Here is a 26959-nt window from a genome sequence, read left to right as displayed (position 1 = left end):
GAGATGAGGGAGGAGGGACCTTTCTACTAGGGAGAGCTCGTGCGCAGAGGAGCCTGGCAGCTGTCAGGTGGCACCTGAGGCTGTTTGTAGCCGGGTAGTTGTGTGCGTGCATCACAATGCTAGAAGTGTGCCGATCATGAGCTCCTCCTCTGCAGGAAGCCCATTCTGCATTGCTTTTACATCCCAACTGTACTCAGCACGATACTAACCCTACAGTAGCTATCCCTGCCTATAGGATGCAACCTGTTTCCACATATGGACTCCTACTGATCATTCAGGGCCTGTCTAAATGTTGCCCCTTGAGGATGCCTGCTTGACTGCTCCATGGCATTTTCATGCTTACCTCCATGTAGTAATTGACTTATTGCAGTTATCTGTTTGTACCGGGTTTGCACCACTTGTCTGACATCCATAACCCCAAAGCTTGACACACGGTAGGTGTTTAAGCAGCACGGGCCAGCTGGCTGGCTGGATGAATGAATGAAACATTCATTGATTAGAAGCCACGTCAAGTGATTTAACGAAGCACTCTCACACACTTTCTTTTTTGCTATCCCAATTCATTCAGTCCCCAGAATGACACATAAAAGGGACTAAAATCAAATGGAACGCTAAGAGCTGACCCCATATTTTGCCATCCTTGGTAGATACTTAGTGGAAGAAATATGAAATTGTGCTATTCATACAGGAGTTAATAGTAAATTGTTTACCCATCACTCGCCTGTTTTGATCACATCAGTCTGGTGTAAGGACAAAATGATCCCGCACACTAGTAAAGTATCATTTATATTTAATGCCTCTATGTTTATAGCAGTAAAACTCTGGATGATTAGTAGCACCACTTAAAAATATGGCTCCTTGTTAAATAATTAATACATTTGATGGGTACAAGCTGCAAACAATGCTCAAAGCTCCAGTAATTAATGGACTGATTACAAGATGCCTGTAAAATGGCTTAAACACTAAATGCAGCATAGGTATAATTGTTTTAGAGTTAACCCTGTGTATATAAATGTGGGAAGATGTTCAAGGAAGATGGTGGAGGGTGGGAGAGAGACAGAGATCACAAGATACAATACCAATTTAGAGGTCTTAGTTATTTTTTTTTTATTTTTTGTTTATTGCAGTAACATTGGTTTATAACATTGTAAAAATTTCAGGTGTACATCATTATACTTCTATTTCTGCATAGATTACATCATGTTCACCACCAAAATACTAATTACAACCCATCACCACACACATGTACCGAATTATCCCTTTCACCCTCCTCCCTCCCCCCTTCCCCTCTGGTAACCACCAATCCAATCTCTGTCCTTATGTGTTTGTTTATTGTTGTTATTATCTACTACTTAATGAAGGAAATCATATGGTATTTGACTTTCTCCCTCTGACTTATTTCACTTTGCATTATACCCTCAATGTCCATCCATGTTGTCACAAATGGCTGGATTTCATCGTTTCTTATGGCTGAGTAGTATTCCATTGTGTATCTATACCACATCTTCTTTATCCATTCGTCCCTTGATGGGCACTTAGGTTGCTTCCAAGTCTTGGCTATTGTGAATAACGCTGCAATGAACACAGGGGTGCATGTACCTTTACAAATTGGTGTTTTCAAGTTCTTTGGATAAATACCCAACAGTGGAATAGCTGGATCATATGGTAGTTCTATCCTTGATTTTTTGAGAAATCTCCATACTGTTTTCCATAGTGGCTGCACCAGTTTGCACTCCCACCAGCAGTGGATGAGAGTTCCCTTCTAGAGGTCTTAGTTATTGATTCAAGATTTTTTAAAAGGCTCTGTAAAGACAGAATACAGGCATTCCTGATGCCCCAAACATTTTTCAAGCACATCTTTAATCCCATAAGGGCATCACCCATGAGTCACTGGACTCTGGGTGCCTTTCTCGAAGGCAGAAACTGAGAGAATGGAAATCCTTTCAGTCTAGTTACCTTTTCTGACCCAATAACTAACATTATCTTCCTACCATTGCCCAGGCCCCATGAGAGTTCTCTCATTCCAGGCCCTTGGGAGCTAAGAATTAATGGTAGCTTGCTTTTTCCCCTCTGAGCTTTCTTAGAGTCTATGACATTTCAACTCTAGAAAGAGGAGGGGAAGAAAGATGGTCTCCTTGACTGCGAGCCACCTGGCTGAAATGTCCCTCAGTCACCCCCCTGGAGGACAAAGAGCCTTCTTCCGAAGAAGAAACATTGTCTTCTGTCCTTCAGCACCACTCTGGGCAGTCAGTCTGTTAGGCCGTATCGGGCAATTCTAGGACAGTCTTTTTAAGGAAAAGCAGGGGTTTCAGGTGAGTGGGACTCATCTATCAGTTCCTAAGATTACGCCATGATTTACTGTCAGAGCATCACATAGTCTCTGATTTTCTGCCTCCCATGAAACATTGTGCTTTCCTTTTCTATTGATGTATCAACTATAATAGTTACAAGCAGCTACAGAAAAATCAATAGCGAGCTTTCGTTACTGTGTGCATCAGGGAAAGAGCCCCTCTCTGCGAGAGCCCACCTTGATAGATTCCCACCAGCGGAAGGTGCATGATACGGGACTGGTTTTTTCCAGACTACACAAAAAACTGTGGAATTTGACAAATCAACTATAGGAAATTTAAAAAATATTGCTATATTCGAAATGAAAGAATAGAGAGCCTGGGAAAGCCACTCAAGGGGTATGGACAGGGGGCACGGTTTTTCAAAACAAAAGCCGCATTGCCAAAATGGACATAAAGATGCAATCCCCAGGTGTTCTGTTTTGCAATTGTCTTCTTAAGGTCATCTGGGCAGTGGAAGTAAGTACCAGGTTAATATTTACTAGGCTGACTCTATAGGCAGAAGATTATCCCTGCCGAAGGGAGTGGCACCGTCGTCATGCTCTTGACAGCCAGCCAAACAATGAGGACTCTGAAAACCACGGGAGTCTAAAGTAATATTGCCAAAGTCTTCATCAGATTCAGGAGTCTGGGACATGCAGATGTGCAAAGTTTAATTCTCTTTCAAAGCACATGTTGAAAAAAGAAAAAGACTTAGGATTTTAAAGCAACAAGTACCTTTATTTGCCTTGGGGAGCACATTAGCTGCCAATTAGTGCATGTAGACAAGAATGCTGAGAAACAGGGTGTATGAGCCGAGAGTCTGGGGGAGGGTCGAGGCCTCAGAACTTCCTAGCATTTCAGCATCAATTTGGGCAACATAAAGAGATTTCCAAAGCAGATCCTGACCAGTCCTGAATACGAACCGTGTGGAATCCTAAATCCTGTTGCATTCCCAATCTCAAAACATAAGTACAGTGAAATGTATTCAGGTATATAGATTGATAGAGTCATTACTTTCTGACAATAATGATCTATATAAAGGTTTTCCATATTTCACTATTATGATCCACCTCCAGACCCCAGTTACAAAAATTATCTTTAGAGATAATATATTTAGCGAGATGATAGAAACTTGTGCCTTGATAACTTTTGCAGCCGTATGAGAGTCTTAAAGCATTACAAAAATAGTTTTGGAAATATCACAGCAATAGTAAACAAACAAACAAAAACCTTAAGCAGCAGGTGAACTTTCCCAAACCATCATTTAAAAATACTGATGAATCTGAACAAGTGGTTTGATTTTGGGGGGAGTTGTTTGTTTTGGGGGGAAAGGAAGAATATTTCAATGATGAACTTTTTATTTATTTATTTATTTATTTATTTATTTATTTTGTGAGGAAGATCAGCCCTGAGCTAACATCCATGCCAATCCTCCTCTTTTTGCTGAGGAAGACCGGCTCTCAGCTAACATCTATTGCCAATCCTCCTCCTTTTTTTTTTCCCCAAAGCCCCAGTAGATAGTTGTATGTCATAGTTGTATATCCTTCTAGTTGCTGTACGTGGGACGCGGCCTCAGCATGGCTGGAGAAGCGGTGCGTCGGTGCGTGCCCGGGATCCGAACCCGGGTCGCCGGTACCGGAGTGCGCGCACTTAACTGCTAAGCCATGGGGCCGGCCCCAATGTTGAATTTTTTAAATATTCCATTTTCTTTCATATTTTTCCCAACTTCTGGGGTTTTTTTTTCCTTCTATGTTTCTATGCACCCAGAAATTATGTGAGAATTTTAAATTTCCTTTTGACATTCTGACAACAGAATTAGCTGTCATTCAGCATTGGGCACTACATTAAGTTTTTCATGTTCCAAAAGGTTTGCTCCTCGAGCGTTGTGAAAAGATTAGTTAGCCCATGCTGGTTACATCAGAAGACAGGAGAAACTAGCTCTGCACCACTGCCTCGGAGGAAGATCCTCCTTTCCCTCGCTAATCAGGTAGCAGTGACAGCCACAAGGTTAGCCTTTTTATTTGCCAGTATCCCCAACAATTAAAACTGTAAAAATAATTCATGCAATGCCAGTCTCTAATTATCTTCTTGTTTTCATTTATTTCTTTTGCTCCTTTCCGGGTTGATAGTTTGCATGTTATTTACACGCAGTATTTCTTTTTTTTTTTTTAACCTACTTTAGATGTGTTTGTCCTGACTGTAATTGGAGGTCTAAGTATAATGGAATATCATTTGGATGGTTTTCAAGCAAGCATGATTACAGAATCTTTGTAAACTGAGCCAACACTTCCCTCTGTCCCACTCATGCACTTTTTAATAATTCTGTCATCTGGCAGCAAAAGTGCGTTCTTTCCGCATACTTTGTCTTGCGTAGCTGAAAAGAAATGCTTCCGTGGCATACCGAACTTTAATACCAAACACGCTGGTTCTTCCCCTGAGCTGCCTGGTAGAATGTTCCCTCTGGGAGTGTTACAAAGTCCCGGCGCTGCCCTGGTACCTCGCAGACAGAGGGTGCGGAGTCTGGCAGGAAAACCCAGGGCAGGATATTATGCACAGTGGGGGGCTTTCCAACCCAGCCATTCCGAGGCCTGTAGGGTCAAATTAATGGGGAAATCCAGAATGACAGCAAATTTACCATCACCTCATATTGGCTTCCTGCCAGACAGGTTGCTGGTCAGACATCCACACATGTAGTCAGGGTTTCTTAAAATATGAACAGAGAAAGAGTACATTTTAAGCAGGCATTGAGAATGCACTAAGAAGGAGGTAATAATGTATGAGTGAATAAACAGAAAAGAAGGAGAGAGAAAGGAAGGCGGGTTAGGAATAGAAAATCGAATATACACCAAAGCAGAGGCAACTGTGATTATAGTTATTTCCCTCTGTAATCATGGAAGATTTGAATTTTCTTCCTAATTAAGAAAAAACAAAGGAAGCTCCTGTGTCAAAAAACCTACTCTGGAATTGCACTGGCATAAATATTATTCTATATCCAGTTGGATTCTTGAATTGGTGCATTGTTTATGCTAATTATTTAAGAAAAAATAATTTTGGATATTTTGATATGTTTCACAAGTATACTTTTAACTTGAACCGCATTATTTCCGGACATATTTTTCCATGCACAGGGGTTCCCTCCCGCTCCTCACTGTGTGTCCCCTTCACACTTGTCCCAGCAGTCCCGAAGGCATATGTGTGTAAGCATGACGAAGAGTGCTCGTGTGGGAGCACTCTGTGACTAGCCTCTCAGGTGTGTAATTTCCTGTCTAGACTGCCCGCTCGCTGGTGGCTGGGCCCTCACTCGACATCTTTGGGACAGGTCTGTGCTCAGGCGGAGGCCATGCACCCTCTCTGAACTGCCTCTAGTCCAGCAACAAGCAAGCCTTGCAGTGTGAGCCGGAACCTGCTGGCCTTGCATTGGGTCCCCTGATAGCAATAATCACTCACTTCCTAAGTCACCACAGAACAATGTGACATTCAAGAGCCAGCAGGATCCCTCTCCTCTGGAGGCCCTACAACTGCCCACCACCCAGAAGTTGGTAAGCTGATCATTAAAGGCATTATAGGAATTCCAACGAAACGCTTAGGAAGGGTCTTATCAGAGACGATGAGGAAGCTTCTCTGTTCATACCCTGATGCTGGGCTTATATTGACTCAGATCATCCCCACACCTGCATGCTTTTGGCATCTGCCTGAGTAGCTGGAAGCTCTCTCAGACATTTAAAAAGGTGTTTCAACTTACTGACCCATCAATGCTTCTGCACATCCTAGCCTCTCAGGGAGACCTCCTTTGTAGACTGGGCTTTAGAAATACCTATGTTCACAGCTCGGGAACCAGGATGCACAGAGCTTCAGGAGGCTGGAAGGAAACGTAACTTGTGAACTATCTCCCTCACCTCCACTCCCACCAAGAACCTAGGCTCCCAATAACAAAATGCAGGAGATAGTTAAAGGCACCAAGGGCAGAACTTGAGAATCCAATGGACCTGGGTTCTACTCCAGTTCCCAGTTCTGCCACCAACCAGCACAGAAGTGGGAATAATAATAATAATATCATCAACCCCACTGGGTTGTCTTAAGCAATAAATGAGTGAGCACTAATACAGATCGACACTTAAAAAGTGTTCATTGCTGATATTATTATTAAATAGGCCATAAATAATACATATTTGTAAGCTCCATAGCTTACAAACTGAAAATGCTTAGACAGCTATTCCAAGATAATATATATTTCTGTACATCAAACTGACTTCTTTCTACCACGACTTCTGTTTTAATCAGAGAAATAGGAACTGTTCTTGATTAAGCATCAGTTAGATGCTGAGGGATTTGTTTATTTTGAAATACTGTTAGAAAAGATAAACAGTTGCTCTGTCCACCTCATCTAACCTAAGACTTATGCATTTTTTAAAGAAACATTTCTCTATACAAATGACATATTCGTAGAGTTTCTAATAAAGGTCAGAAGGTAGACTTTTCACTTATTAAAAAGGTGTTTATTTTAAAATTTGGGAAATGGAAGCCCCTTTGTTTCTTCTCACCTGGAGAGTGACCACACCACAGTTTGCTCTTGGAAGAACTGCACGTAGAACCGAGTGGTTCTAAGTCACCTCTGACTGGTCGCTGCTCAGTCAGCTTCCAATTTGCTGTTTGTGGTCTAATTTCCCTATGTTGGAACTTAACAGTTACCCCTGCTTTCTCCATCAATGGAGGCTTAAGGACCACACTGCATCCACGGGTAATCCAGAAGTCAACTTTTAAATAGTTGCTTAAATCCCCTGCTTCACAAGATGAGAGCTGTTACCAAATGCAGCTGTGCTTGGAGAACCAGGAGTGGTCTGGGCTATCCTTGAGCTGGACGTGGGAGTACCCGCTGAGCCACCCTGAGGCTCCTGGGAAGAGTATTTGGTTTTTGTCTCCTGTCCTGGATAATTACGTGTGAAAATCCCTCAGAGACCATAATGGCGGTACAGGGTGGTGGCGCCCTGCGCTGTGGGAACGTCCCTGGACCTGAGCACTCCCTCAGGGAAAGCTCAGGGAAGAGGCGGGCGGCTCAGAGTATTATTAGCACTGTTCCCAGGGCCTTACAAAACCTGCTCTCTGTGGAAGCTGGCTGACACTTTGGGCTCAGGAAGAGCCCTATCTGAGCTTTCCCTTAGGGTGGCACCGGGTGGCCTCGAGGGGGGAGACGTTTCGTGTTCAACAAAGTCATCACTGCAGGAAGATGAAAGAACTAACGGTGCTTCACAAGCCAGGCACTGTCCTACCTCACGATAAGTACTGTTAAAATGCATTTAAAAGAGGAGGAAACTGAGGCCTAGAGTAGTTTCCTAGTTCTGAGGTGAGTTGGCCAATGCAGTGTTCACAGGTTAAAAATCACATTTTTCCTTTTTTCCAGCTGTGGAAATGCAAGGACCCATAATTTCCCTAATAATCAAGAGTTGGCTGTAATACAACCACAAGAGCATAAACATTTTCTGACTCTCACATGAATGATATCTGGGTGTGTCAGGTATGGTGACCACACAGTCTTAGTTCCCTTCCTATACACAGCTTAGAATTGAGCATAGCATTTTATAAAACAAACATGATCCAGGTATAAGATGTGTTAGTATCGCTACCATCAATGTCTAGTAAAATTCACACTTAGACACACACACAAAAGGATAGCTTCCTTTACAAAATGTTTCAAACTCAAAAGTTCTTAGACTAATCTTTCCTGTTATTTGCTCTGCCACATGGTTAAACAAATACAAAACAAATGGGTAATATGGATTTTCTGTCTTTTATGTCCCTGAGCAATTGGATGAATTATTAATTTCTGTCCAAAAAATTGATAAGTTTTGGCTTTAATGATCTTGTTGGGTAATCAGTTTCCCTTCCCTCTTCCTTCTTCACCCCAAAGAACTCTCTTTTCTTTTACAGTCCAAATGATTCAGAAGACGTGTTGGTCAGCAGAATGATTTTTTTCCTTCATTTCAACCTCTGATCTTCCTGAGCAGAATTTTAATAAGCTAAGGGAAATGATGTAATAACAAGTAATAAGGACATCTAGCTCTTAAAGAGTAGTTTTAACTCGGTAAACGAAAAATCTTTGGCTATTTAGAACAGACTATGTAAATAACAGTTCTCATATGGGCATAAAGTTGCAGGAATTTTACCAATTGTATATTCTGTTTCCACTTGTACTAAAAAGTAACGTCACAAAGTACAATAGACCTCACTAATTCAGAACAATTAACCTTGGCACCAAAAAGCTGAATTTACATGTACTTAAAGAAATGCAGTTTTAGTGACCTCAACCCAATGCTTTCTCTGAAGTAATGTAGTTAACACAGTGGGAACCAATTAAAGAGGGGTGGGAGCATCAGATGCAACATTAAAATGCCTAGTTTTCCTCCCAGTTCTATCATTAATTTATTGTGTGTCTTGCTCAGAAAGGATAATACCAGAGCTGCCAGAAGTGTTGGGAGAAGTTAGATAAAGTAGATGAAAGGGCTTTGATAAAAGTTCAAAGAAGTAAGCAAATATTTTATTCTCGGAGATTGTAATGTAAGCCTACATTTCATAAAATACCTTATAAAAAGTTCTTTAACGCTTAAAAATTGGACTTTAATATAGATGACACGTTAATAGTACTCTTAATTCCCTGAATTTCTGCTTCTGCTGCTGGTTTTAGATAGAATTTATTTCTCATGAGTTAGATACTGAGAGTATGAAACAGAAAGACATTCTTTCAAATTCCTATCAAAAATAAAACCCAAATACAGTTTCTGAATTAGCATGGCGTTCAAGTTGCTGAGTCTTAATTAGTGAAATAACAGCAAATACTGTAGAACATTATGGTAGTGTTTTCCGTATGCCACGTTTCTTGCTGCTTGGGAGGCAGAATTTCCCACCCTGTCACACATCTTTGTGTTGACTTGACTGTAATGAGTTTCATTCTTTTAAAATGATCAATACTTATTCTTTCAAATGACAAGTACGTTATAGTCACATCTTGGTTTCAAACTTCTGCTGACGTGAGTGCGATGAGAACTGAGACCGGGGTGGGTGCAGTTCTCCGGCTGTTGGACTTCATTCACGTCCAGCCATACCCATCCATAGGAGGTATGGAGGCCCACTCGCTGTGAAGATGTCCCCCAGGGCCGCATCCCCCAGGGGAATTGGGGTTGGGAGCACAGAAGGACAGTGGAGACCACATCTATGTCTTTCTCGCACCAGATCGTCTTGCCATTTTATGGCCTTGGTGCCAGAGAGTTCAACAAAAGATTTTATGAGGTTTCTCGCCCAATCAACTTGGGCATCGAGTTATGAATAATACAAGTTATATGAAATAAACTGATTATTTTGTGGAGATTGTTGAATGCCTTTTTTCAACAATTCCATTTTGAAAGATTTTTGAAGAGTGTTCTGCTGCTCTTTAGTTTCATGTAAACTCCTTTTCCCCGTGGTACCCCCTCCCTCCTCATCCCTGTCCTTTTTCTGCATGAGCTGGTATCCCTTGCTGTCCTCCAAGACCTAGAGGATAGAACACAACAGGCTCTCACCAGCCTTCTGTGGGAACAAAGCCCGACAGGAGGCTGCTCCTGGCAATGCAGCTGCACCGTGGCCCATGGACCAACATGAGTAGTTTAAAGAAAAGGATTTCTTTCAAATGCTGAATTATGAAGGAGTATTGATTGTATGGGCAGAAATATCCAGAAGACCACATCTTTTGTCTTCTAGAATAACGCTATAATGTGGAGAAATGTTTCAAGTCCGCTATTTATTTCAGCTATAGCACCTTGTCTACTAAAAGTACATTTATATTCTCAAATGTTACCTTTTTTCTCTCTTAGAAATAATCTCTCAGCAATTCAGTAAGAAACTTGGAGAGCACTAGCAAAGCTGAGTAAGGCGAGCTGATGTGGGCTCTTAGCCCCACTCGCACAAAATAATATTTTAATTGGCTAAGCTAATATTTGATTCGAGTTCATAAAAGTTTGAAATCAAATAATTAAATGCAAATTCAGTCTTCATCGCAAAGACGATAAGAATGCCTTTAAGCTAATATTTTTAACAAGAACTGTTCGACAGCACTCTCTTGTAAATTTTATCATACCTGAGGGGGTTTTCCTATTCGATGAGCTGGAAAGCTGACTTTATCCTGAGGCAAACCAGACATCTAGGACGGCTAAATTCAACAACTGAGCTGAAATTTGGCTTAATTTATCCCCACTTGGGTCTACCTGTTTAATTCTCTTTCATATGATAACGCTGGTTTGTTCAGAGTCTTGACTCTCCACCTGAACAAACCGAACCTTGTATCTTGTTTGAAGAGAATAAGAAAACCGCGAAAACCACGAAATTTCCTGGATGGAAACCAAATCCAGACTTATGGTTCAAAACCTGTTTCAGGACATGACTAGAAGAAGGGAGCGAAGAGCCGTTCTCTGGGAAGGGCTGCTTTTTGTGAATGTGGATGTTTCATATTCCGAGGGGACAGATGGTCTTTAGAACAACATGAGGACTGGGTTCCCCAGGCCAGCGGCCGGGGCAGCTGCCATCCTGCGTCTCATGCCCACTTGAAATGTTACCTATTTTATCAAACATTGTGTGTATTTGCCCTTAGTATTAAGTCTGTTTGACACACAGCTTTATTTGAAATTTAGGGGGAAACCAGGAAATTGCCTCGTCCTATGCCCCTTTAAATTCTGTTTCCTGGCTCAAAATATTCAATCAAGGCCCAGCCAGAGACGTTACCTTTGCCTTTCATCCTCCATGCATCTTAATGTGATTTTCACCATCATCTGATACATAGAGGTTGATAGAACAGATGATCTTAAAACCCCTTTAGTAGAGCCTTCCTTCCTCATTTTTATCCCTAAGAATTCTGGAAAGCAAATTGCAAATTTGTACATAGAAGGGAAACGTGAATGTTCTATGTCAGCTGACACGGTCCCTAGCATGGCACACAGTCCCCAAATAGATTTTCCTCAACATATTCAAATGACCACTTCTTAACATCGACCAACTGAATGTTTTTCCTTCTCCTATTCGTGCAACTCAATTTCTTCAATTTTGAATCAAATTATACTTTCTCTAGAGATAAATTATAGGAACTGTGTTCTACTGTTGTATTTGAAATAGGTTATGAATTTAACAAGATGAGGAACTTTAAAACTGCTCATCGTCTAGTAGCTGGCACTGTGGGCAGATAGAGGCGCTCAGCATATTCTTAGGGAATTCGTTTGCATATGCCTTCTATTCATCGGAGCTTAATTCAAATTAGCAAGTTCAATAGGACGTGAATTGGATGTCTTTTCTGGGTGTGGTGCTATACTTGAGCTGTGTGGGAAATAAGACAGGACCTCTGCCTTCTGAGAGAATGCAGTCTAGTGGGGAAGGCAGACCAGGGACTGGAGGATCAAGAAAGCTTGATGAGGAAGGTGTGATTGGAAGTATTTGGAAGATCTTCCAGACACAGCAAGGGGAAGATAGATGGATAAATTAACGTGAAAATATCTTCTTTCATTCAACAAGTCTGAAATGGGTTCCCACTTTGTCCAGGCAGTGTGCTGGGCCTGGGGAAGGTAGGGTATCCGTTCACAAGGTAGATACATCCCTGTCCTCACAACTGACAGTCAGGTAACCATGTGATACCCAGTGCCCTGTGCGATGGGCAAATGGAATGTGCTATAGAATCTACAGAGATGGGGTCAGGGAAGGCTTCCTGGAGGCAGCGATGTCTGTGCTGAGGCCTGGTTCAATATCAGTATAGGAAAAACAGAAGGAGCAGGCTCAGAAAATTGGAGAGCTTGAGCTTGGTTTTAGACATAGTGAGTTTGAGATGCCCACTAGCCATTCAGGTAGAGATGTCTAGTAAGCAGTTGTGTTTCCAGAACCTGATAAAGTCATACTCTGTGGCCCTCAGCATGGGTCACTGAGTGAGCGGGGAAAGTGTAGAGTGTGGCAAAGTAAAACGTTCTACACGTAGAAAAGTCCAAAGTACTCTAGGAAAACAGGCAGGCTTGGCAGTATAGCCAAAGCACTCGGCCAAAATTCCTTTTTGAATCTGTTTCCCAAGAAAGCACAATACATAATGGAGTTTGTGCTTTTTACTTACTGTTATGAAACAGTTCTACGCGTAACAAAAATAAAGTCTGCGGTGAATTTGACGTGGAAGAATAGCAGCATGTCAAAGGCAAAAACAGAAGGAAGAAGAAAGGATTTTGGTCTAGGGCAAAGCAGCACTTAATCAAGAAGTGTATTCTCTTGTTCCTCGTGTATTTATTGAGGATCTTCTCTGTGCTGAGCACTGGCCTAGGGCCTAGGGATGCTGCTACAAATTAGACCAGCTCTCTGCCCTAACAGCTTTTGTTCTTATGAGGGTGACAGGCAATTTTAAAAATTAGACAATTAAAGGTACAATGTAAGGTCAGTCCAACAAGCAACAATAAGAATGTATAGTCTAGGGATATAAGGGAATAGGAGACACAGAATGGATAGAGGTCTCACTCAGGGGTATCAGCAATTGTCTGTGGAAGGAACACACAGGTGGCCTGAAGGGTATTGGTAATGTTCTGGTTCTTCCGAGTGCTGGATTCATAGGTGTCCATTATATTATGTTTAAAAACTTACATTTACATTTTTGAATTTTTAATTGTGATAAAACACACATAAAATTTATGCTCTTAACCATTTTTGTGTGTACAGTTCAGGAATGTTAAGTACATTCACATTGTTGTCCAACCAATCTCCAGAACTCTTTTCATCTTGCAAAACTGAAACTCTGTACCTATTAAACAAAAACTCCCATTTCTCTCTCTTCCCCCAGGCCCTGGCAACTACCATGCTACTTTCTGTGTCTATGAATTGGACTACTCTGGTAGCTCACATAAGTGGAACAATACAGTATTTGTCTTTTTATGACTGGCATATTTCACTTAGCACAATGTCCTCAAGGTTCATCCACGTGGTAGCATGTTTCAGAATTTCCCTCCTTCTTGGGGCCGGCCCAGTGGCTTAAGGATTAAGTGCGTGCACTCCACTTGGGTGGCCCAGGGTTCGCGGGTTTGGAGCCTGGGCACAGACCTACGCACCATTCATCAAGCCATGCTGAGGTGGCATCCCATGTAGAGCAACCAGAAGGATGTACAACTATGACATACAACTATCTACTGGGGAGAAAAAAAGAGGAAGATTGGCAACAGATGTTAGCTCAGGGCCAATCTTCCTCAAAAAAAAAGAATTTCCCTCCTTCTTAAGGCTGCTTAATATTCCACTGTATGTATACCACATTTTGCTTATCCATTCGTCCTTCAGTGGACACTTAGGTTGCTTCCACCTTTTGGCTATTGTGAATAATACTGCTATGAATGTGGTTGTACAAATATCTCTTCGATACAGTACATATATTTTTAAAGAAAAATAAGGCAGAGTGAGGGGACAGAGAGTGATTTGAGAAGAGGCAGAGGTTTTTGAGAAAGGGTGGCCAGCAAAGGCTTCCTTGAGTAGGTGATATTTGAGCAGAGACTGGAGTGAAGTGAGCACGTGAGCCCCAGACAATAGAGGAAGAACCATCCAGAATGAAGGAATAGCAAGGGCGAAGGTCTTAAAGCAGAAACAAGCTTAGTGCGTTGCAGAACAGCAAGATCAGTTTGTCTAGAAAGGAGTGAGGCAGAGGGATGTGGTCTCACGGTCAGACTATGATAAGGGGTTTCAGTTTTATTCTGAGAAGGAAATGTATGTGGACTCATGGAATGTTGTTTTGCTCACAGTATCTGAGTGATACCACTTGTGTTAAATCCTATATTCTGTGTACTCACAGGAAAGAAGCCTGATGTGTGTCAGCACACAGGAGCTTACTGTGAAACTTCTGCAAGCTGTGTATTTGTACATGCAAAAGCTACATTGTCCCATGTATAGGAGGGGGCTACTTAATGTAAATGAACTCCGTTGCTATTTCCTATGATACGTTGTATCAAATCATAGCTATGTCCTGAACAGTTTGAAATAATTTGTAATTCAGGCCAAAAAACATCTTGGAGAATTGAAGTAATAACCAGACAGTTGAGTAGAAAAGCAGGTGAGGAGCGAGTGCGGTGAATGCGGAGCAATGCTTGTACCTGTCTGTTGACAATAGGAATCCGGTGCCTTCCTTTCTAAACTTTGATTCCTAATCACACAATTGTGGACCATTAGGACTGCAGGTGACAATAGAGATCTTCAAATCCATCCCTTGCAGTTCACAGATGAGGAAACTTGAGGCCCCTAATACTGACCTGCTCAGGATTGCACAGTTAGAGACAGAAACAAGATGAGAAATCAGGACATTTAATTAGTGAGGAATGTTCTTTCCCACTGGGAAAAAACTCTGCTGCCCCCTGGGGATTACATGTCATGAACAGAAAGTTGACAAGAGGGGAACACCTCTGCAGGTGCCATTCTTTATACAACGACTTTTCCTGAGCTTGGACTTTTCTGTCCACTATGCTAAACGCCAGGTTAGTAGCATTTTGTGCGGAGTGCTGTGTATGTTTGGGAAAATTGGGCTTCGAAGTTAATAAAACAGAGTGGAAAGTCTTTAACTGAAACTTAAGAATTGGTCATGCTTCTTTGAATAATCTTTGTGATTAAGAATGGGATAAACTTGTAAGTATTCATTCTGCCTTCCATAAATTTTGGAAAACTCTGAGTTTCTGTTTTGTCCAGAAACTTCATGGCAGAGAAAAGGATCAGATTACTGTTTAGGAAGATCACCTCCCAGATGCGTACTGGAAGCAAACAAAATCTCTGAATTTTAGCAGTAAAATTATAAGAAAAATAATGCCTTGTGAGTATATAATAGTTGTACTTTTTTTAAAGTTTACTCATATTTAAGGCATCATTTTACTTTTAAGTGGGGTGGAATTGCCCAGAAAGGCCCCCTTGGAGGCACCCTGTGACACTACACTGCACTCAGTTTCAATTGTGACTACTATTTATAATAATGGTCTGTAGCATTTAAGATGTTGACGTGTCTTCGAAATCATCAAAGATTGAGGTATGTTATTTGCCAATATAAATGTCAATAGTATATTATTTCATTCAAATTCTCTGAAAACTGTTGCTTCACATAGTATGAGACCTTTTAGAAAATGAACTGTCTGATTAACCAGCACATCCCATTCTCCGACCCCAGCAGGTGGCAGAAACTTGCAGGCTGTGACATGGGGGAGAAAGCTCTAGAACTTGGAAGTCATGAGCCCTGGTGGGGTCCAGGTCCCAGCTCTGCCAGAGGAAGATCTTGTGGGGGCAGATTCAAGGGCTTCTGCGTGAGGTAGCTTCTTCTGGTTCAGGGTCCGCCTCTCACTAGTTGAGTACATAGTTACTCATCCCCTGTAACTGTCAGCTTCTTCATCTGGAAAATGAAAATAATAATACTTTCCCTGTAAGATTCTTAACAGTGTTAAATGGAAAAACATATGTAAAAAATCCTTTGCACATTGACTAGTATGTGGTAAATGTTAGCTCTTCCGTCATTCCCTGGGTCTGTCATACTCTGAGATCTTGGAAAAGCTATTTAATCTCTCTGAGTCTTAATTTTGTAATACCTATAATACCTTCTCAAGATGGAATCCTTCACAAGTTAGTCTTCTCCAGAATCCCACCACTGGGCCCCTTCTCTTCTGTCTATACACATTCTCCTCCATCATCTTTCCACTGATGAGTTCCACATCTAGACCACCAGCCCAGGCGTCTCTGCTGAGGTCTAGACCTTTATTTCTAGCCATTTCCTCTACATCTCTACTGACTGTCCCACATGCTCCTTAAACTCAACGTGGCCGCACCTAGACTCACTAAACATTGCCCCTCAAATCTGCTCTTCTGCCTCTTGCTAAAGCCATAGCCACCACCTTCCTCCCTTGACAGATGCCCAGAAGTCATCCAGGACCTTCGCTCTCTCCTACTCTTGTTAATCCAGAGCCAATGAGCCCTGTTGAGTCAGCCCTCTTGATGCCTTTCAAGTCCATCCGCATGGCCTGCTGTATTTCTCACCTGTATTCCTGCAACAGCCTCCTACTGGTCTCCCTTCATGAGTCTGCTCCCCTCACCCTCCCTCACACACCAACCCCTTCCCCACACTCTGGTGGAGTGCTCTTTCTAAATCAGACAACTTGCCATTTCCTTCGTGAAATCTTTCAAATGCTTCAGTATTGCTTTCAGAACAAAATCCAATCTCTATCTGGCATGCAGTACCCTTCACAGTCTTAAACCTTATGGTTTAACCTTATGATCTTGCCCCCGTATTCTCCTTCTCCTTGGAATTAAGCTGCTTTATAGTGTTCCAAGGACCCCCCTGTTCTCTCTGTTTCTCAGGCTTCAGATATGGAACACTGCAGGGACAGCTTTTCTCCCATGTGTTGCTTGGCTCACTGTGACTCATTTTTCAAAAATCCCTCAGATGCCACCTCCCCCGGGAACCCTTCTTGTCTCCCAGGGCCTGGTTTAGTTGCCCATCCTGTGTGTGCCCAAGGCAACCACTGCTTATCTCTATCACATTAAATAAACGACTTGACACAGAGACTCTTACTCCTGTATCTTCACACATGGCACAGGGCGTGGCACAGGGCTGTCAGACTGACAAGAATGAGTGAATGAATGAATGAATTCATATATTGTATAGACATGAAGGTATGAAATAATGAATAATGTGTGTTAGAGTGCTTTGTGAATTACAAAGCACCAATCAGTTGTAAGGGCTTGTTCTTTCTATGTACATCAATAATATGTGTGCTATATGTCCACATTTTTACACACAGCTCCTGAAGAGTTGCATTTTCTTGTTAGTAATTTGCATATGAAGGCACTGAATTGCATGTTCTAGTTGGTAAAAATAGCTCTTGGGTCAGTAAGCATACACACACACACATTTTTGTAAAGGACTTATCAGTGATGAATTTAAAATCTTGAGTTTCAAGTTTTGTTGGAAACAGGGTAGAATCCAATCATAGTGGGCACTAAAAATGCCCTGTCCTCCCGTCTCCAACCCCCGAACAGTGTCCCTCTTTATTAAGTGAACTTTGTTCATATGAAAAGAACTAGCATGTTGCTCTCCAAAACTTCTTACAAAATTATTTATACAACTTGTATAAAAAATTAATTTCCTGCAGAAAATTCATTTCCTTTCTCCTTTTCTGGCTTATCAAAAGAAAAAGTCTTCTGAGGACAAATTGTGTGCCAATTTACAGATTGTCATCCCTCCAAAGCCTCAAGGAAAAGAAGTGTTCTCTGGGTGCAAAATGGTACCTCTTTTCCCCACTTTTATATCTTTTAAAGGGCCAGATGAGATTTTTTTTCCCCACGTGTGGAAAATTAACACAGATAGCTATCTTCTCAGCAGAAGATGGCACACCCCATTTGTGCTTCCTAGTCTCCCAGCCCCCTGGCTCAGCAAAGGACCCATACTCAAAAGAGTGTGCTGAATGGGAAAATTTACCGGCTATGCCACGAGGCAGAAATCAGTATCTTCATCTTCAGAGAGAGACTGAATGCTGGGTATGACTGAAAAGCCAGTGCTATAATATATTCAAGAAGACCTAAGGGTTTACTTTCCAATAAGGATGGAAAAAAAATCTGAGCACCCCACTGTGAGCTTATCGTAATGCTGCTTCATATAAAAAGTTGGTAATTAGTCCCTGAGTGAATAAAGTAGAATAGATGATAAGAGATTGATACTTAGAGGAGAAGCACAAAATGCTTTGCCAGTCATCAAAATTTAAAGGCGGTAGAGAAAGGGTTGGGGATGCCTCTGTCTGTTTACGTACCATTTCTGGCTCAGAATTTGTAATGATAGGGTTCATTAACTTGTGTTTTTAAATTGTATTAAAATGAAGCTTACATAAATTTCAAAGGAGCACATCGAGTGCCAACTGCAGGGAGACTTGGAGATCCAGCATAAAACGCCACAGAAGAACTGCTGGGGATTTTGGTCTCCTATCAATCTCTACTCCTCCAGCTGGGTCTTTTTCTAAAATCCAAACGTGGTGCAATGCTATTTCATATGGGAACCGAACAGCACATCTCAAAAATGTGTATTTCTGAGGACTCCAGCACATGTACTAATTTGTCCAGATTTTGTTTTCTCATATAATTTAATATCAATTCACTCGTGAATTTTTGGTGTTACAGACTCCTGCTGGAGCTGAGTTAAGACACCCAGGTGTGCGAGGCCCCATTCATTACGTAGTGTGAAATAGGGCTGGATTTATAGGAGGGACATCCCATACAAAATGGTGAAGATTTTAAATGTATTTCGTGTTTAAATTTTCACGAAAGGGCATGAATTAGCGTAAAAATGAATTCCATGACAATTGTAGGAGCACACTTAAATTTCTGGACTCTTCCTAAAAGGTAAATACAAGTGAACTACATAAAAGAGAAAATTCCGAGTCATCCGAGAGGTGGTGTCGTGTGTATTTTGCACTCATCTTCGTCGTTGCTTGTAGGTCCTTGTGAACCATCTCAACCATAGTGGGAAAACCAGTCTGCCTGTCACACTGGAGATGCAAGAGACCCAAGGACCTGGGGACCCAGGGACCCGATTCCAAACTCACATGAGGACATGGGCAGATTCCCTTAAAGCAACACTGACCAGTGAAAATCCTCCTTGGCAAATACGTAAATTAAGACTTGATTATTCAGATGACAAAAGGCTTCACCACAAGATTCTTTGAATAGAAAACACTATTATTACATTAAAATATTTTATTTCAGAGCGAGTTCTATTGTATAAATCAATTTTTGAAAGCCAGTTTCAAATTAGAAAAAGAAAATTGGCTTATGAGATACTTAGTTAATGTAATAGGTTGTTTCACAATTATATCAATCTTGGACAAATATGCCAATAATATGTTATTTGGAATATTCTCTGAGGATCCCTTGACTAATTTATAGTCCTCACCCCAAGATGCTTACAATCTACATAGGGAAATGAACAGTTAAGAAAACAGTGCACAATGCAGTGAGAGGAATACATCACTGGAAATAGAGCCAGCCAGCAGACTCTGATCCAGAAACTACTTGTTCAGTAAATGAGAGTAATTCAATCAAAATCTTTTCCTTTCTTTTTTTAATTTTTTTAACCTTATAGCTTAAATATTAGCATCATTGCCGCCAAATTACAAATTGCCTGTATAGACATAGAAACCAAACAGACATTCAGTAAATAAGTATCTTTGGGACAATTAGCAGCATAACATTTTTTTTTTTTAATTTTTTTTTATTTATTTATGTTTTTCCCCCAAAGCCCCAGTAGATAGTTGTATGTCATAGCTGCACATCCTTCTAGTGGCTGTATGTGGGACATGGCCTCAGCATGGCCGGAGAAGCGGTGCGTCGGTGCGCGCCCGGGATCCGAACCTGGGCCGCCAGCAGCGAAGCGCGAGCACTTAACCGCCAAGCCACGGGGCCGGCCCAACTTTTCTTATATTTAATGATAAATTCATAGAAATAGCTTAATGGGATGATTAACTCAGTCATGTGACTTCAACTCTGATGAACTTGAGAGAAAAATTGTATATATGGCCAGTGTATGGCAAACCTGTATATTTTCCTTCAGAAGGAAAATTGCATATATTTTTAAACTTTTGGGAGAAAGGTGCCAGTTTGGACCAGTATTCGTAGAAATAATCCAGCAAATGCTGATCTGAAGACTTTGTGTTCATTCTGTAATAATAAGTGAATAAATCAGAACTTATGATCTGTTCTTTGTTTTATGTTTGTTAGTAGTTTGTTTGTTTGTTTTTTGCCTTAACAGAGCGGCATAACTTATCACGGAAGGTTGAACCTAGTTGAACCTAGTTCTCAAAAAATACATTTATCAAAAAAAAGAAGGTTTCAAAAACAACTTTCTAAAAAGACTATTATTCGTTTATCTTACATTTTATGCTGTGCAAATTCCTACATCCTCCCTATTAATATCTATGACGATTGTTAGCTTTTCTTGCTTGTGAGAATATCTTTCATTGTAGCATAACATAATACTCCATTTCAGGGTTTTTTTCTGTAATTGTGTTTAAATCACTATAAGACTGGAAGTTGCTTGTTTTCTTTTTCAACTTTCTAGTTGTATGTAAAAGAGAAAGCTAAATTCTGTCTTCTCTAAGTTGGGTGGAGGGGAAAGAGAAGCAGCACAGAGAAATTTGTCAGAATTCAGATGAACTATTTTAAATTATGTTGGCTCTCTGCCGTGATACTTGATGAGGGACCTATCTCCGGAACCAGAGTGTGAGCCCATGCAAGTATAACATGGGCGGCAGAGGACAAAACTAACGTGAGTGCAGATTTTTCTGTCTTGTACTCAGGCACAACATATTGAAGGTCTTTGCAATTGTTTACATTTTGTAATTTTGAGCCATATGTAGCTAATGTTTTTAAGTATTTTTAACTAATTTAAAAGAATTTTTAAAGTATTTTGAATAAGGTAGATGGGAAATGCTGTATTAACTGTCAGGTCCGTGTGTGTCAAGGGTCAGGTGGACGACTCGGCTGCCAGTTTAAATGCCAGAAGACACGGGGCTCCTAGTGGTGTAGCGTTTGTCTGTTGGTATATCTCACTAAAAAATAATCAAATATTTTTTGATTCTCCCATCTCACTTTGAAGTAGATATGGGATCCAATGCTCACACTATATATCTACTTCAGTACTAATTCCTTGCTGTTTTTAATTTGGAGCAGAGACTTGGGGATGGAAAGGGGGAAGCATGTTTTATGGCTCAGAATGTAAACACTGAAATCATCCTGGACACATTTCAACAGCAAATGTAAGGCAACATTATTGTAAGAGCATTTCAAAATACTGAAATGGACATGCACACATGTACAGGCTAAGTTTAAGAGCAAAGAGTGCCAAAAATATTGGATATGAGTTACTCTGATAACTATTAACTGAGTTTAGTACATTTAACCTTTTCATCCTAGTCTTATGTGGTTTTCTTCAGAATTGTTCTTATTTATTTTTGTCCAATTAGAAAATAAACCTGAGGTGGAAGGTGGCCGCATCTGTTTACTTTCTGAGCATGGGTGTATGTAAACACAGACACACATCTCTATATCTTTTCCAGAGATTTCTATATGCACATTGTATAAAAGTTGTACTGTTAACATAAATAAACTCCAGAAGAGAAATTCCAACGTAACCATTTCCCTCATTGTCTGTGTGTGTATATGTCAGGCTGTTTTTCTTTTTCTAACTCTGTGTTTCCCTCTCATTCAGTATTTATAAGGACCTCTAGGGCAGATGCCGTAGAACCACTGGATGGTCACCAGGAGTTATAGGCTGAAGGAATTGCCTGTTTCCATCTCGTCTATATGAGTGACCCAGTACTGGAAGAAAAAAGCAAAGTGTCAGACTTTAGACCCCATATTCAGGTTAAAGGGCACTGGCCATCCTGGCTTGTATTCTGCCTAAAGGACAAGGCTTTCATTTGATAAAGATCATTAGTCACCAAGATATATATTTTAGAGAGTTCCCAGTAGCGAATATTCCGTTGGCAGTCACTGGAGTGTACCAGATGGTTCATTAGCATAGGCTAGACTAGTCAAAGGCTTTCAGAATCATTTAGAAAATGTCAAACAGAAACAAGAACCCTGTCATTTTTTATTAGAATTAACTACATCATGCCCTGGACGCAGATTTCACCTTGGGTCAGAAAAATTAATACAGAATGATATGAATTGTGTAATATACTGGGTTAAGATAGGTCTTTCTCTGGGGACTCATTTGCTGGCAATATATTATGATCCCTCTACTTTAGGAATCCTCAAACCTTTCCTTTTGTAAGATATGAAAAGAGTTGACCTTGCTCAAAATCCATTGGTGTCTAATTGATTTGAGGTATATGCAGAATTTCAACAAGACATTCTTCTAAAGCTCTTTTGTGATCATTTTCCCAGGAAGCTTGGTGAGTGAGGCTTACTGAATATTCAGCAGCATATGAAGTATGCTTTATGTCAGGGGGAAAATACATCCATTAATTGAACACACGGCTGTAGTAAACAGGAACTAAAATGCCATTGAAATTTGTGCCTTTTTTTTTTTTTTTTTTTAATCCAGATGTCAAAAACCTTGAGAACTTCCAGCTGGTAGAAGGTGTCCAGGAGCAAGTCAATGCCGCCCTGCTGGACTACACCATGTGCAACTACCCTCAGCAGACAGAGAAGTTTGGGCAGCTGCTACTTCGACTACCGGAAATCCGAGCCATCAGCACGCAGGCTGAGGAGTACCTCTACTACAAGCACCTGAACGGGGATGTGCCCTATAACAACCTCCTCATTGAAATGCTGCATGCCAAAAGAGCTTAAGTAACAACGCCTAGGAGCTCTGCTTTCAAAGCAAAAAGAGATTGGCGGGGCTGGGTGGGAGAAGAACAGGAAGAAAGAAAAAAAAAATACTCTGAACTGCTCCAAGCAACGCTAATTAAAAACTTGGTTTAAAGATATTGAATTTAAAAAGGCATAATAATCAAATACTTAATAGCAAATAAATGATGTATCAGGGTATTTGTATTGCAAACTGTGAATCAAAGGCTTCACATCCCCAAAGGAGTCCATATAAAAGACACTAACGGAGTGGACTAAACTCACAGACGGATACCAACGCCATGTCAGAATAAAAATGGACAGAACAGTTCTTGTATATTTAAACTGATCTCCGCTGTGAACAACTTTAGGAACTGATCTGTGTTATTAATTAGGCTTTTACAGCGGGGGATTTGAGCTTACAAAATTCCTCCATGGTAAAGCTGAACTGATTCTCAAGATTCCATCAGCTGCACCTGTAATAGCCCGTCCCTCTTCCTTCCGAGGACCCAGCACCTTCTGTCCTGTGATCACGGAATCTGTGCTAAGGACTTGTGCTCAGCCACACCCACTAGTAGCTCCATCAAATCATGAAAAGCCTAATTTTGAATGTCTGTCTTAGACCTGCAAACAGCTAATAAGAACAGTCTATTAATATGTTAGCTTGCCATGTTAAATATGTTCTGGTTTGTTTTGTCGTGTGTTCATAATGTTAAAAAAGCAGGTAGTATCCCTCTTCTGATCTTCTAGAAGCATTAATTACTATTAAGGGAAATGACTACAAACTTTTAAAGCAAATGTGCCATAGCTAAAGCAAGCTAGACCTTATTTCTGCTACTGTTACTGAAATGTGGCTTTGGCATTGCTGGATTTCATAAAAATTTCTGGCCGAAAGACTTGTTAGAATCCATCAGTCTTTCAAACCATCGAAGTTTGTAGTTCATTTAAAAATAAAACATAAACCATATTTTGCTGGGATGTCAAATAGTCACGGTTCTAAGTAGTTTAAAACAAAACCGAAGCATGTTAAGCTATGCAAAAAGACAAGAAAGGATGAGCAGATAAATTGGTTGACTCGAGGTTTGTTCTTGTTACAATTGAACATCCCCTAAATGTAGAATGGAAACAGCGATTTTTACATGTGGCCTGGAAAGATATTAAAGTAATTCAAATCTTCCCCAAAAGGGAAAGGAAGAGAGTGATATTGACCTTTCTAAGTCATAGACCAAAGTCTGCTATAGAACAAATATTGGAGGACAGAGAATTGCAAACAAGCTCTCCAGACAACAGTATCAGTATTATTAACACGCAGTGCCACAGGTATGGAGGTCTTGCCTTATTTCACAATCATAAAAGGCAGCTGTGCAGATGTGGATCAACATTTGTTTAAAATAAAGTATTAATAAAGTCCAATAAAACATAGTGTTTACATTCTTTAGGTCCTGTGGGGGGAGGGAGGACTGTGATATTACAAAATAGCAAAAGCAGTAATTTCCTTAATGTTATTTTTCTGATCGGTAATTATTTTTAACAGTCCTTAATTATTGTATGTCGTGAGACTCTAAAATCAAAAACAGGAATCTCATTTAGACTTTAATTTTTTCAAGATTATTGGTGGCACAATCACTTTGTAGAAATTGTAAAGATAGAAGTATCTCCTGGTCCCTTAATTTTTTCACAAATGTTTCTGGCTTTTGAATAGTTTATTTATATTGTATATCATAGTTTCAACTGTAGACAATTATGATGCTAATTTATTGTTCCTTGGTTTCACCTTTGTATAAGATATCGCCAAGATGGAAGAAACCAAATATATGTGTTTATTGTAGCATGTCTTCAAGTTAGTGGAACATAGTTCAGGGGCAGAGAAGGGTCTTAATGAATTAAAATCATTCACTTGATTAAATGTCTGTAAATCTTCATAATTCTTACTGTAGTTTATTTAATATCTATTGTAAATTATGTGACTCTGTTTTCAAGTGAATTTAACAACAGTGGAGTCCTACCTGGTTTTCCTTTCCCAGCATTGTAAGTTGTATACCAAAGATATTAGTTATTACTTCTGTGTGTACAAAGAGGATTCTTTTATTATTTTTATTAATCGCCTCTCATACTCGTCCACATGAAGGGTACACATTAGCTAGGCTGAGCTCCCACAGCTCCTCATGCAGAGTCTCAGTCACCTGTGTCATCGTCATGGCTCAAAGGACAATGAAACATTTCTGCTCAGAGTCCATATCCAAAGCATGGAATCAACTGGCAGCCTCCTCGCTCTCCCCAGTTAGAAACCAAGTTGGCTAGAAGACACGTGGAGAGAAGTGGTGTCAACAGTTAAAGAAATGGTTCCGTCATATCTGTGGAACATGGGTGGAAGCGATTATGAGATCTGGGGGATCTCATAATTGAAGGGTCTTTAACATTGCAAAAACAAAAATCCCCAAATACATTGATTCTGAAAGTCCGTGTTTTTTTATTTTAATATACAGTACTCCCCACTAAATATTAAACCTAAAAAACGTCAGATATTGGTACGTTGTTAAGCTAGTAAATTACACCATGAGAACAGAAAGGTGGGCGACACGGAGAGTTACACCCACACTGCCGGGGACATCCGGGATGGAACCTCATGAGCAAGAACGCCCCACAGCCAGCGCCGGCGACCCACCCAACGCTGGCCGATGAAACTTCCCTCGTGTTCATTATTAACCAATTTGTAACCAGACATTTACTTAGCAACTGCCTTATCAATTACAGGATTTATTAGTAAAAGCAGACTCAACTGGAAAGGTTTTTGGCTTAGCCTGGTTTATTAGTGTTGGTCTGTGTAAACAGACAATTTGCAATGTGTGCATATTTGTATCACAGATCTTCTGCAGCTACCGTGGATCTGAATCCATGCAATGTTTAAAGTGTGAAGTTGGTTACTCGTTGACGTTTCCTTCCTGTGTCATTGAAATACATAATGTCATGTCGGTTCTTGCCAGGAATTTCTCAACAAAATGGAATTTTTTTTCAGTATTTCAATAAATATTGATATGCCCAGCCTGATAATTTTTAAAAGTTTTTATGCTGTCCTCATTCTATCAGATACTAGAGCTTCTAAGTAATTAAGATACTTGACTAGGAATGGAGTCAACAGAAATCCACAGGAGGGGCCGGCCTCTGTGTGGCGGTAGTGGCTTAAATGGCGTAGTGGTTAAAGTCCGGCGCACTCTGCTTCGGCGACCCGGGTTCACAGGTTTGAATCTCGGGCACGGACTTACACCACTCATCAAGCCATGCTGTGGTGGCATCACATACAAAATAGAGGAAGATTGGCACAGGTGTTAGCTCACAGCGAATCTTCCTCACAAAAAAAAAAAAAAAAAAACAAAGAAAAATCCACACAAATACACTTCTCTCTCTAGATATTTTGTAGAGTGGCCCATTGTCCTTAGTTGGATACTTGAAGCATTAAACTCAATCTGTGCATTATAGCCCTACACATGAAAGAAAACATTTTGTATCATTTGCTGTTATAACGATTGACAGAAAAGTCTTACAGTATCAAACTCTTTTGTGCAGCTCACTATGCCCTCATAACTTTCCCAAGTGCTTTATTATTCAATTGGTCCTCAACAGCTCCATGAGGGGTTACCATCCTCATCTTAAAGCTTCTTGCTCAGAGCCATACTCTAGTCAGTGGGGAAGCAGGATTTGAACCCAAGCAGTTTGGCTCCAGGATCCATGCTCTTAAACACTATGCCATACCTCTTCTAAACCAGGTGACACTTAGGATTTGCTTCAAAAGGAAAAGATATTAGAGGAAAAAAGGCATCAAGTCACCACTAAGTACACAAATATCAATAGCTTAGAAATGTACAAGCCTTTACACTTTTCTGGAGTTTAACCCTGAAAAGTAACATGTCTTTGTTCTAGAAATTAGCCTCCTTCAGTACCATTGAGTCTTTGGAGATGTTTAAAGCAAAAAACAAAACCCACTACCTAAAAATCCCTTTTGGAAATTAATAATTACCTCTATTATGAAATAGTGCAAGAGTCACACACTGCAACCGAAGCCACAAAATGCTTATGAAACTTGGTGACCCAGCCCTCCCCCTTTCATACCTGCTTTTCCCACCCCTGCCTCGCCCGTTCGAGGGAATCTATCCCTTTGCCAAGCAGACACTGATTTTTCTTAGGGCCCTAAAAAAAGATACCAAGGAATCAGATCCAAAAGACCGCACTTGCGGTCTAGAAGATTACGGAAGTAGGATTTTTAAGCAACTAAACAGTGGCCTACAAAACACATCTCCCTTGTCAAC

General features: G+C 40.6%; 1 protein-coding gene across 8 annotated transcripts in view; it reads left to right on the top strand.

Annotated features, from left to right (window-relative positions):
- The window catches only part of NR5A2 (nuclear receptor subfamily 5 group A member 2), a 124345-nt gene extending 98310 nt beyond the window's left edge, over window positions 1–26035 (top strand). For 7 of the 8 annotated variants that reach the window (XM_087424325.1, XM_087424330.1, XM_087424329.1 and 4 more), the window contains exon 7: window positions 22411–26035. In XM_087424325.1, the coding sequence (XP_087280451.1) occupies window positions 22411–22658 (248 nt within the window). In that variant the 3' untranslated portion in view covers window positions 22659–26035. Of the gene's footprint in view, window positions 1–18802; window positions 18996–22410 lie in introns of those variants that run through there. The other variant, XM_087424331.1, reaches the window with a different exon arrangement.
- Window positions 26036–26959: the final 924 nt, after the last annotated feature.

Source organism: Ceratotherium simum, chromosome 36, assembly GCF_057802395.1.
Source record: "Ceratotherium simum simum isolate JZ-2026a chromosome 36, ASM5780239v1, whole genome shotgun sequence".
NCBI classification, from domain to species: Eukaryota; Metazoa; Chordata; class Mammalia; order Perissodactyla; family Rhinocerotidae; genus Ceratotherium; species Ceratotherium simum.
This window is presented reverse-complemented; position numbering and strand designations above follow the sequence as displayed.